General features: G+C 32.1%; 1 protein-coding gene across 1 annotated transcript; it reads right to left on the reverse strand.

The window, feature by feature from the left end:
- Nucleotides 1–7: 7 nt before the first annotated feature.
- Nucleotides 8–12,553, reverse strand: LOC108772285 (fatty acid synthase-like). Its single transcript, XM_018537792.1, has 19 exons — nt 12,382–12,553; nt 11,938–12,191; nt 11,326–11,557; nt 10,650–11,068; nt 8,463–8,756; nt 8,159–8,363; nt 7,909–8,069; nt 7,343–7,660; nt 6,720–7,219; nt 5,500–5,801; nt 4,849–5,268; nt 3,735–4,753; nt 3,305–3,549; nt 2,531–3,230; nt 1,586–2,417; nt 977–1,452; nt 625–879; nt 183–437; nt 8–118 (listed from the first exon to the last, which is right to left on the reverse strand). Exons 1-19 carry the CDS (start codon nt 12,551–12,553, stop codon nt 8–10), a joined length of 7,170 nt encoding a protein of 2,389 aa, XP_018393294.1.
- Between the last annotated feature and the right edge of the window lie 861 nt (nt 12,554–13,414).

The raw sequence follows: 13,414 nt of genomic DNA on the forward strand, positions 1-13,414 counted from the left end.
TAAAACATTAAATTGTAAATGGTAGATCTCCGTTAACAGCAGCTGTCACTTTTTCGTTCTTTAAGATTGTTACATGATCACCTTCAATGTAATGTACATTCACCACATTTTCAGTTACCTTAAATAATGACACACATTAAAAAAAAATTTAATTCAGGAAAAAGCGTAAATTTTTTAAATACCTTATGCAAACAAAAATCTTCTTCGATCGCAATTATATTTGACGATTGCATACATTTTAGCAATATTATAGGAGATTTAATAGGTGGCAATGTAGAAGGATCATATTGCCGAAGAGCAGATAAATGTTTATAAACAGTTATACACAGCGTTTTTAAATTTGCAGATGAGAGAGATGTGTTTATAGCTGAGAATTGTTTAGCAAAAATATTATACCTTTCATCCCAGGTCTCACATTTTTTTAATTCGAGTGAAACCTGCGAAATTATACACCAGACTCAGCAATACAGAACTAGCAGCAATATTGCTGTAAGGTTTGTGTCGTTAGCAAGACGATAAGACAGAATATAGAAATAAACACTATTAAACGTAAAAAATTGAAAAGTAATATAAATATACCGTAAATTAGTTTCAATGGAAATTCAAAACAAAAGTTACATATACCTTTTCAGAACTTCCTGCTGAATAGATTTCCATAATATTAGTTAAAATATCAATCTGAAAATCTGCATCGTCCAAAACTGTTTCAAAAGGTTTGAACATTCTTCGAGCTAGTTCAGGAGCACCGTCGATAAGAACAAGTCGGCCTTTAAAATTCATAGTTTCCAATATCCTTGTTACTTCAATTGCAATAAGAGATCCAAAGGAGTATCCTACCATTACAAAATCTTTTCCATCTGTCAGTTTTGGAAGTATATGCTGTAAAAATATTAAAAGCGTTCGATGAAACTTATATCCTTTAAATGACAACAATTCTTTATCAACATAAAATAAAATTACTAATGCGAATGCATACATTTGTAAGACGTTTAGTAGTCTCTTTTATCATGTTTGTAGTACAATTAATGTTGTTCGTGTTATAATGCAATAACGACGTTGGAAATTTAATATTTGGTGCTATAAGATTAAATACAGTACCACATCCGTCAATACCCGGTATAAGAAATACTTCAGTTGTAGTACCCTGACTGTTAGTTGAAAAATCTGTCTGAGAAATAAAGTCTTCATCATTTACTGTAATACCAATTAAAATTTTTATAACATCTGATTTCTCTAGATCAAGTTTCTTTTCATCCTGTACATTATCGTCATTGACGTTTGCAACGGACATCTTAATGAGTTTTGCAAAAGTAAGATTTCGTATCTCTTGTGCTGTTAAAAATACATCAAATTCTCGTTCTAGAGTTTGTTTGATTTCCACAGTCATCATGGAGTCCATTCCAAGTTCAGCCAGAGGTGAATTTAAACTTACAACCTTTATATCACTTATGTCTATAACATAAAATATAAACTTATTACGATCTTTACCATAATAGCTTCATCTTAAATTGAATTAAAAAACAAATAAATACAATGAGTATTTGGAATACAATAAATCTGCACATATCTGAATTCACATGCCTACCCAAAATATTAGCAACTGTTTCTGCCAGATTTCCCAATCCGTGACATCCTACTTTTTTTTCAGCTACAACCATGCTGCTCACAATGGGTCGACTTTGAAGTAAAAACTTATCCAACTCATTGAGACAGGAGGATATCTTTTGTTGTAGAGTGCCACTGATAATTAATTCCTTATCGTCTTCCTGCATGTCAGCGACAAGACCAACGTCACCTACAGCTCCCCACTGAATCGCCAAACCAGGTAATCCTTCCTCTGCTCTCTTCTCACAAATTCTCTCCATGATGGAATTGGCCATGCCATAATTAGTCTGCCCAGCGTTTCCTCTGCCACAGGAAACGGAAGAGAACACTACGAAATGCCGTAGATTAAGGCAGATCTTTCTAGAAAGCTTGTCCAGCATTTGCGTTGCTCGAGCCTTTGATTGGAAGGACTCTGTAAATGTTTCCGCGGTTTGGTTTTTGAGGACTCCATCCTTCAGTACCACACCAAGATTGAATATAGCATCTACCGAAGCTTCTTTTTCCGCAGTCCGTAAGAGATATTCGCAATCTTTAAGGTCAGCAACATCGATATTCTTGATGATCAGAACGTTTATGCCATACGACTTCCATAATCGAACTTTCATGCGTTGATAACCATTTTTTATTCCATTTCTTGAAACCAGAACGATGTTTCTGGCACCACGAAATATAAGCCAGTCGGTTAATTCTAAACCAAATCCGCCCAGACCTCCTAGAATAACGTAATTTCTGTCTCTGAGACAATAATAACGACGATATGCAAGAATGTGCTTATCCAAAGGTTCATCCTTTTCATGGATATTTATAATTATCTATAAAAATAATCATATTTCAAAAATGTATGCTATACATGAATAGGATTATGTAAAAGATTATTTACGAATGGATCTTTTTGCTATTATTATATTTGTCAGCACAAACATACCTTTCCTGTATGTTTTCCGCTTGCCATATACCTAAAAGCTTCTTCAATATCAGTTTTAGGAAAAATTTTTGTTTGAATTGGTTTAATTGTCCTATTTTCTAAACCTTCTTTTATCATTGTGAACATTAAAGGCTTCAACTTGTAAGCACTATTTTTTTTCATCACATTTTCTAGTCTAATCCCGTGAAAACTGATACCTTTCTGAAATGCAGACATGCTTAGGGGATTATTAGAAACAATATCGAATTTGCCAATTTCTAAAAATCGACCGTTTTGAACTAGACACCGAACAGAGGCGATCAACTTTTCTTCCGCTAATGAATTTAGCACGATATCGACGCCGCGACCTTTCGTTTGTCGCATAATCATATGTTCAAAACTGGTATCTCGAGAATTTCCAATATATTCATCCGGAATGATCGGAAATATTTTCTTAACGAAATCCCGTTTGTCAGTTGTACCAACAGTAGTAAACACGTCACATCCCTCCTGAAGAGCGAGATGAATAGCTGCTTGTCCAATACCTCCAGTACCAGAATGTATAAGTACTTTGTCACCTTTTTTCATTTTTCCATAATAGTATAAAGCTAAACAAACCGTGCTATAAACACATGGCACTGTTACTGCCTCTTCAAATGTCCACGCATCGGGTATTTTCCAACAAAGATTTTCATCCTTCTCAACAACATTTGCTATACAACTAAAAGGAGTAACTTTTAATTATTGTCCATTTCATGACACCATAGCTTACTAATTTCTTGTAGCATTACTTACTCAGTATCACGAATTCCCATTATACGTTGTCCATTGGCATCGAAACCCACGTATTCCATTCCAAGTGGAAGATATTGAGATAAACGTCCTTGTAAAATATCTTCTCCAAGTACTAATTTACCAGTCGCGAGCATTACATCTTTAAAATTTAAAGATGCATAGACAACATGCACCAAGTCTTCACGTCGGGACCTGGCTGGTAAATTATTTTCTATCCAACAAAATGAATTTAAATCACCACGAACCTATGAAAAACCAAAACTTGAATTGTGATATGATCCATATAAGAAACACTTCTAAAAAGAGAATTTTCGTGAAAGTATTTATTCCTTCGCTCGACAAGTAGAATTTTTCATTTAGATTATTAAAGACTAAACACATAATATTATAATGATACCAATCAATATGTTTAGCTAAAGTTTGTATATACCATTTGGCAGACATGAGCGGTTGCTACTGGTTTTGCTTGCGGTCGTGGTAATTTTATATGTCTGTACGATCCCCAAGTTTTATTCGATCGTAGGACATTAATGGTCATGTCTTTCTGTAGTTGCTCTAAATAAAAGGGATCTTGAAGGGAAAATTTAGGAGCTTTCTCATCTTGCACGAGCACACCTCTAACCAATTCTCCACCTGGCTCTTTTCTCAAGCAGTTAACAAAACCCAATAAACCGCATTCAAAATTTTTTTCTCCTACAATTATAATTCTACTATTTCTGTTAGGTTTATTTTCGTCGTTCACAAGCTGCTTTAGGTACTCCAACCAACTAAAATTATCGTTATTTATGTAAACAACATTCCTTTCTCTTATCGAAACATTTTTCTTCAGAAGTACAATTAGTTCTGCATCAGTGCGTTTTTCGAGAATAATGTTTAATCCGTATAGTTGCAAATATCTTTTATAATCGGTTACATGATATTTCTCCCGCGTCAACAGATAACCACCCTCTCTCATAAATGGCAACAGTCGCTCTATGGATACGTGTTGTTTAGTCAAAAGGTTGAATCCAGCAACAATTAAGGCTTTATCATCTAAAGATAATTTTTCAAAGTCTTTGATTGAAAAATTTTGCGGTAACTCTTCTGTCCTAAAACGATTTAAAGATGTTAACAGTGCGATATTTACTTGTACCAGTGGCATGTCACCAAATGCATCAATCAATAATGAAGATGAGAGATTTTCTAATTTAATGTCATCGACATCCTCCACTAGCTCAGCGACTTGCACTTTGATAATTTGATGATCTTCCAGCACGAGTTGAGCTGATATTCGAATCGCTTCGTTCAAAGAAATTAAAGCTCGATCACAATGAGCTACAAACGTATTTTCCTCGATAATAGCATCTTGCGCTAATTTCCGACGAGTGATCTGGGTAGCTTGAAGTCCTCGAATTTCTACGCCACCAGCTTTTATTGTGTCTATCTCTTTGTATATTCGTACCCGTAATACTGTAATAAATAATTAAAATATGTTTATATTATGAAGATATTGTACATAATATTACGAATTAAATAAAGAACTTTTAGTAATAAAATTTAATTACGTTTATCCATGTCTGTTGTAACTTCTGTACTCTCAATGTTATCTCGCAGCTTCGAAGCATGAAGTACTGGATTTATCACTAACTTCTGAATACTCGTAGGAACACATAAATCTCTGGTGTCATATCCAATAATTACCATCTGTAACATAGTATCCATAAATGTTTCCCAATTATTTTTCCAAGCGATATGTCCTTGATTTCCAGAAACCGAGGCACTTTTTAGTCCACGGAATAAGCCTTTGTACTGATATCCTCGCAATTTCAACTCCTTATATATATCTCTTACAGTCATGACTTCATCTTCATCACTATCCTCCGGTAACAGGTCTATCGAAATCATTTCCTGTTCTGGATTCAATGTTTCGTACACTGTACCCGTGACAACAACGCTCTCTCCTTCAGTTATTTCAAATTTTCCATCTGTAATAATTTATATTTTTACTACACTGCTTTTGTGTCATTGTACTACATTTACCGTTATCAATACTCGCTAATCCATCGAATCCCGGCATTTTTTTGTTTGCATTGAAAAAGATTGTATTATGATATATGATTAAACAATAATTTAAGATACGACGAACCTGCGCGTTTTCTTACGAAAATTTCAGAGGAAATCCCGATTAAAATAATAATCACTCATCTCGTAAATACCTGTCTGTATTGAAATATATAGTTCTACAGCATCATTTTTTGACAAATAGGTAGCACGAATAAATTTTACATCACGAAAAACTATAGGTATTGTTGTATACATTAACCCTTTCATCATGCCAATAGTTTTCCAAACGAGTCCCAAATAACCTGTCGCGGGTAGCAAATTTCTTCCATCGATTACATGACCGTTCATATATTCATAGTCTTCATCTTCGAGTTTAACTTTAACGTATCTTCCTCTGGATTCTATAAACTCTTGTCCTTGACTCGGTACAAACCAATTTTCGGAATGATTCCATCTAAATAATTACAATTTTTGTTATATGTCAATAATCTTTTACGTTCGCATGTACATTATTGTTGTTACGTATAAAATAAATCTAAATATTATTTGTTAGTATACAGTTTTATGGTTACAATTAATTATTACGTACATATATATATATATATATATATTACATATACAGGATGTCTCATTTTAAATGATCCAGCCCGATATCTCGATAACTAAATCCAGTAGAAAAAAATGTTTCAGACAAAAATTGATTACCTCGAAGAGGGACATAAGATTTAATCTTAGATAGCCGTCTGAAGGTCGCGTGAAAATCACTTTTAATTTTTTTAATCGAACCACCTGTTTCTCGTTACATACTCTTATAGCTCGTCTGGAGAGTTTTCCAACGCACTATAATTAAGTTACTTTTTGTTAAGTACTTATTATTATAAAACTTATTAATTACAGATCACTCTGATTTTGAATAGTCAAAATGTAGAAATGGTTATTCAAATGACAATCTATTGTATTACAAATTTCAAGCCTTATAATTTAACAAGTACTTAAAGAAAAGTAACTTTAGTTATAGCGTTTTAGAAAGCTATCGAGATATATTGTATAAAAAAATGTAAAGAGAAATAGGGGGTGCTATTAAAATAATTGGAGGTGACCTCTACGTGAACTTCAGAAGACTATCCATATTCAAATTAATAGCACCATCTTATGCCCCCTCCGAGCAAAATAACTTTTGTCTGAAACATTTTTGTCTCTACTAGATCAAGTTTCCGAGATATTGGGCTGGATCATTAAAATGGGACATACTGTATATATAATAGAAACATGTTAATATGTAAATAACCTATATGTATTATTTACATATTAACATTATTCTTATACATTGTAAACATCATCTAAGTTACGATTATGATCATATAAAATTTACCTAATTAACGGAGAAATCATAGGAGTTCCTCGGCTAACTGGAAATTGTACTGGTGGGTATAATTTGGCAATTTGCGGTTGTAAACCACAATTATAAAGCTTCCCTATTCCTTGTAAAAAAACGTCAACATTTTGTGTAGTGCTGTGAGTTAACACAAGGTTTGTCACGTTTGGATGTAAAGATTCACTTAAAACGTGCTGCAGAACATCGTCTGGTGCGATTTCGATAACCACAGCGTTACGTGGAATTAGATCCGTTGTTTGATGAAATAAAACTGTGTTTAATATACTTCGAGAATGATAGACCGCCGATGATAACTTTGATGATGATGCAAACCATTCGTTTCGAGGTATGGAGGTGCTGATCCACTTTGAGCTTCGTTTTTTTGGGTGTGGTATTATTTTATGCAAACTTAGCGAAAGCTGTCTTTCCGCGGATGCGACATACGAACTGTGAAACGGTATGTTGCAGTTGATCTCCTTTACGTAAATATTGTTGACCTGATTACAGAAAAATGCAACACATGCAGCTGCAGCGAATTGTGACATGATTTAATCTTTCTGTGTTTTGAAAACTGAAATATTTTTTATGCACTAACTTCTACGAGTCATTTCTAATTCTACCTGTAATTCTTTCATGAATCCTTCTATGGATTCTTTTGGTCCACACACGACGCAGCTGTTCTCGCTATTGTGGCACACTATTTCAATATCCGCGGGACATAAATTTTTGAGATATTTGTAGTCGATGTTGACAATCGCCATCGAGCTTTGAATTATTGTTTCTTCGGCACATGCCAAACCAATAAAGTATGCTGATAAAATAGTTTGTTCAATGGTGAGGCATTTATCTGCGTATGCACAAACAAGTTCACCGGCAGAATGACCAATCATGTAATCGGGAGTAATTCCTAAGCATGTTAGAAAATCTACTAAACCAATCTATAAATATATACAAATAATTTTATAGCTGAAAACGATATTTAAAGTAGTTATTAATATAATAATAAAATATAATGTAAATCTAGTAAAATTCAAGTTCTAATGTAGTATAATGAATTTAAGAAATGTATTTTCATCTTACTAATATTTTGTTTACAGTAAACGTAAAGTGTATTATTGATACCCTTATATATAATTATATTATATATATAATTATAGATTCTACGTTATAATAATAGATTGTTTACCTGAATAGCGACGATTCCAAGAAAAGCGTTTATCGCGTTTTTGCATATGTTTTCTTCCTTTTTTGTCAGAATGTCTATGACACTTATACCATACGGTTTTAAAACATTGTCGCATTTTTTTATCGCTTTTGCGAAGGTGTGAAACTTTAATAAGTTTTGACCTGATGTATGATTTTAGTTTAAAAAGTGTATCATTTTGCTATTTAAGTGGCACATATTATTAATTAAATATTAAATATTGAGTATGTACCCATTCCTGGCCATTGAGAACCTAAGGCTGAAAATATAAACCAAACTGGTCTTTTCGCTCCTCTGCAATTTTGTATTTCCTTTATTGAATCTTCTTGGAAAGTATTCAATATAATGTACCCTCTCCATGGATGGCCATTTATGTTATCTGCATAGATATCGTGCAGTAAACGGATATATTCTACATCTATTGGCTGATTAGCAATCTGTAATAATTAATTTTTTAAAATTACTATTAGATATAGTGCATATGTCTCTAATTGTTCAAAATACTATATAAATGTTTTTGAAACATCTGTACCAACGTCGTTTAAAAATAGCTTCACTGATTCTTCATTACGTCCAGATAATGTGACAAGTCTAGGTAAGTCATCGTTTGGGGCTCCATTATTAATTTTCTGTTTAGGATTCCATCTTAATAACATATGAGCGTTGGATCCTCCAAAACCGAAAGAACTTATTCCTATATAACCGTTTTTAACTGGCATTGGCTCTTGGACGACACAAACACTTCCATTTAGCAAAGCATCTATATCTTTCCTTGGCATTGTGTAATTGATGTTTGGTGGAACAAATCCAGTTTCGAATGCTATTATTACCTTCAATAATTACAATAACAGTTTTAAATTTCGAATTTGAATTAATTTCTAAAATGTACATTTACCACTTATATATATCGTATATATGGACAGTCATTGACCTTTTATAAGTAGATGTAACGAAAAATAATTCAAATTTTGGTAAAGGAACGGTAAAGAAAAGAATTACTTCAAAATTGCTGTTTCAGTACACGAAAACCTTCGTATTGTAATTAAATTTTTTTTTATATTGAAATTGTAGAAAATAAGATATATGTGTTATATATATTTTTTATTATATTAGATGCTTGAATTAATTCTCGCTATTGACCGCGAGTGGTCAGTATTTGTGCTGTTTCAACATGACTAAATGTGACTGCTTATACATGTATATAAAAGTACTATTAATAGGATTTAGTAATTATAGTATATAACATTTGATCGGATGCAAAAAACATAATTTTTTATCGCATTAAAAATGTCGTATTTCGTACCGAAAGAAAAGCATTTGCGGGAAACGTTAGTTTTCTATCTGTTCTATCTGAAACAACTTATAGAGATTTGTTTGGAAGATTTAAAAACAACGATTTTGACATGAATGTCAAAGAGCACCCTGATCAGCCGAAAAAATTTGAAGATGGAGAATTGGAAGCATTATTTCAAGAAGATTCATGTCAGACGCTCAAAGAGTTGTCGGAAACATTAAATGTCGATATGTCAACTGTTAGCAAACGTTTAAAAGAAATGGGAATGGTTCAGAAGTCAGGCAATTGGGTTCCATATGAATTGAGAGAAAGAGACATTGCGAAATGTTCAGTCATTTATGAATTGCTGCTCCAAAGACAAAAGTCGTTTTTGCATCGAATTGTTACTGACGAGAAAAAATTGATTCGTTATGACAATTCTAAACGCAAGAAATCATGTGTGCGTCCCGGCGAACCATTAACATCAACGCCAAAACAGGATATTCATGGAAAGAAGATCATGCTGTGAATTTAGTGGGATTAAATTGGTGTCGTTTACTATAAGTTGCTGCAACCGAGTCAAACCATCAATGGTGAATGCTACCGACGTCAATTACTCGATTTGAATCGTGTACTCAAAGAAAAATGTCCGGAATAAGACATGATAAAGTTATTCTTGTCCATGACAACGCCAGGTCACATATTGTACAACCGGTGAAGAAAATCTTGGAGGCACTTGGATGGGATGTTCTACTTCACTCGCCCTATTCACCAGACGTTGTTGCATCAGATTACCATTTGTTTCGGTCATTGCAGCATATGGTCTTCCTGAGTAGCAGTTATTTCGAAGATATCCAAAAATGGCTTGACGACTGGATCACCTCGAAAGAATCTGAATTTTTCTACCACGGAACCACAATATTGTGAATAAAATATCAGATACCTTTTTGATAAAAAAATCACGAGTTTTTTTAGCAAAAAACAGCGAGAATTAATTCAAGCACCTAATAGTATTTTTCAGATAAGAATTTATATAGAGGCATAAAAAGGTATTTACAATACCCTTTATCAAACATCAAGTATGTGTTATATGGATTTCAAAGAATGTTGACATTAGTGAAAAGTTTTCGCTACCTTTTAAAACGCTTTTATGTTTGGATGTCTTCTTGTGACATTTGTAAAACGTTCTTTACGAAAAATAAATCTTTTGTTTGTGTTTGTTACATTAGATATATGTTTAATATTCATTAAATGAGAAGTGTGTCAGTTAACTATATCTTTAATTTGCAAATTAGTGCAATACTTTTCAACTCAATTTAATCTATTCTACCAATGTATGAGCCTGTCAATAATCATCAGACACCTTGTATATATTCGTAATTGAGCATAAAATAAAATAACAGTTAATTTTATAATAATACGTAAAATCTTAATTATTTATTTTACACACCTTAGCGATCTGATTAAAACCACTCGCTGGTTCTGCATGTCCAAGATTGGATTTTACAGATCCGATCATTAATGGACTCTTTCTATTTTTACACATAACATTATAGATAGCGTCAATTTCTGGAGGATCGCCAGCTATGGTAGCGGTACCATGTGTTTCGACATAATCTAAAGAAGATGTTGGTATTTTGCATTCTTCATAAAATTCCTTTAATAATGTATATTGCATTTGTGATGAAGGATATGTTATTCCTTCCTCTTTGTAACCATCGCTATTTAGTTTGATATACGGATACATGGCATAAATCCTTTTAGCGTTTTTCGCTTTTTGAAGATATACTACTGCCACGGTTTCACTACGCGCATAACCGTTAGCAGCGATATCAAATGGTCTGCAATAACCGTCATGTGACAAGACACCTGAAAGATACAAAATATGTATTTTTAGTATACACAATAAATAAATTTATATTTATTAAAAAATTATCAATTTCATCTATAATAATGTAATATTCCATTTTAAAATTATTTGTTATAAACATTTCATCAAAATTACATAACTCGTTTGGTTTATTTATTTTTTATGGATATAGGAACTAAATTTCCTGCACATCGTATTATTTAGATTAAAAAGTTTTAGTAAAAATATAAAAATTAATATTTCATAACAAATATACCAAGCCGCGCGAATTGCAGATTTACAAGGGGATGAAAACATAATTGTGCAGTTCCAACTATGGCATCTTCGCATTTGCCTGACATGATGCAATCATAAGCAGCGGCCATAGCATAAAGACTAGAACTACATGCTGTATCAACAGTATAAGATGGTCCTTTCAGATCCAAGCAGTACGAAATTACATTTGCTGCTGTAGATTTACTACGTCCAATGATATTGGTACCATTTGACTAAAAAGAAAATTTACAATTGCAATTAAAAAATATTCTGTTTAGCGGTTCCGTGTTAATATCAGCGAATTTTCCATTTATATATGACCTCGAGAGGATACTCTCCAAAGTAGAGGAATTTCGCTTAACCATTACGGGTTGGATTTAAAATTGGATTAATAATATCCCTTTTAATAATAGAAGAATCTCCTCCTAACTATTATGATAACTTTGAAATAAAAGGAAATACAAGAATTATCTTGTATATCCTCTTATTTTAAAAGACTATTCGAGTTATTATAATATAATTTTCTACAGAGGAATTTATTTTTAATCGTAGCTCATGTGTCCTCATTTTTATAGACGAATACGTGTATGGTTGTGTGAGAGATCTTTCTTACCTGAGTATCTTCAAATAATGTTACTTGTGATTCAATGACAGATGATCCTACAATTACAGCAGTATTTTTTCCTTGTAATTGCTTTGGATTGATCCCCGCATCGATAATTGCTTCATAAGTATGTTCCAGTAATAGTCTCATTTCGGGTGCAAATGTATGTACTTTTTCAAAAGATAATCCAAAAAATTCCGCGTCAAATTTTTCTACATTATTGACAATTCCCATACGTTTTGGGAATTCTGCATGCTCCACAGCTAAACATATTCATAAGAATGTTATGTTCAATGTTCATTTCTTAATATAAAATTTCAATTTGAGGTACATTTTATTGATAAATAAATATGCAATTACATTTAATATATAGAAGGTGTGGCATATTCAATCTGAATCAGTCAGGTGTAAACGTCAAAGTATAATATGTTAACATAAATATGAATTAATCACCTATTTTCCATCGGTTGTGATCTGCTCTTACAAGATCAGTTTTATTGAATAAATTTTCTCGTAATCGATTCATATTATCCGAATGAGGAAATCTACCAGCAATACCAGAAATAACTATCGTTTCACCGAAATCAATATCATTCCATGATTTATCTGCTTCTTTGCCATCCATGATTTTTGTTACTTTTTAGGTAATCTAAAAAAACCTGTGCATATTTTATGCACCATTGAATATAAGTAATTTTATTTTTCTATTTAAGTAATTTTATATTTATATGATATAATATTTAAATAAGTTTTTTTAACTATTTTAAGTTAACGCTTTATAAAATTAATTCTGATGAAATTGCTTAAACAAAGAAATTAACTTATTTAAAGTTGCGTCAAGATTAAATTAATTACAATTAAAGTAAATGTTAATTTAAAAAAAAAGAGCATGATTTATATTAAAATTAAATATATTCTATTTGTAAAACGGAATTATCCGTGAAATATTTTTTATATAAAAACGTATATAAATATATTAACATATATAAATAAATATAATTATGATAAATGTCCGTACATAGTGGCGTGTAAAGATAAAAATGTGAAAAATTTCTTCGGCTCGTTGGATTTGTCACACTTTCTTTCAGAAGCGAAGGTATTTTGACTAACATTGTGTGTGTAAAAATACGTTTTTTTAATCCTGTGAACGTTAATGACTATCTTTCGTTACAAATAACAAAATTAACGTTATTTAAAATATAGGGGAGAATATCCTAAATCGGTCTTTTTAATTTAAATAAATACGGTTGAGCAGATTTGCGTGTTATTTATAACGTAAAGTCCTTATAAGACACCGAACATGTGACAGCAGTTTGGCAGTACTCTATCATAACGTTGATAGAATGGACGCAAATATGTATTTTCGGTTATCATGTAAACATTTTTTTAAAAAAGAAAATCTTTGTAAATCACATTATTTAAAAGATGTTAAAAATTTGAACGGTAATTGATTTAAGATAATTAATGAGTGTAGAATTTAAAAATA

The sequence above is a fragment of the Cyphomyrmex costatus genome, unplaced genomic scaffold (genome assembly GCF_001594065.2).
Source record: "Cyphomyrmex costatus isolate MS0001 unplaced genomic scaffold, Ccosl1.0 scaffold182, whole genome shotgun sequence".
Taxonomy (NCBI): domain Eukaryota; kingdom Metazoa; phylum Arthropoda; class Insecta; order Hymenoptera; family Formicidae; genus Cyphomyrmex; species Cyphomyrmex costatus.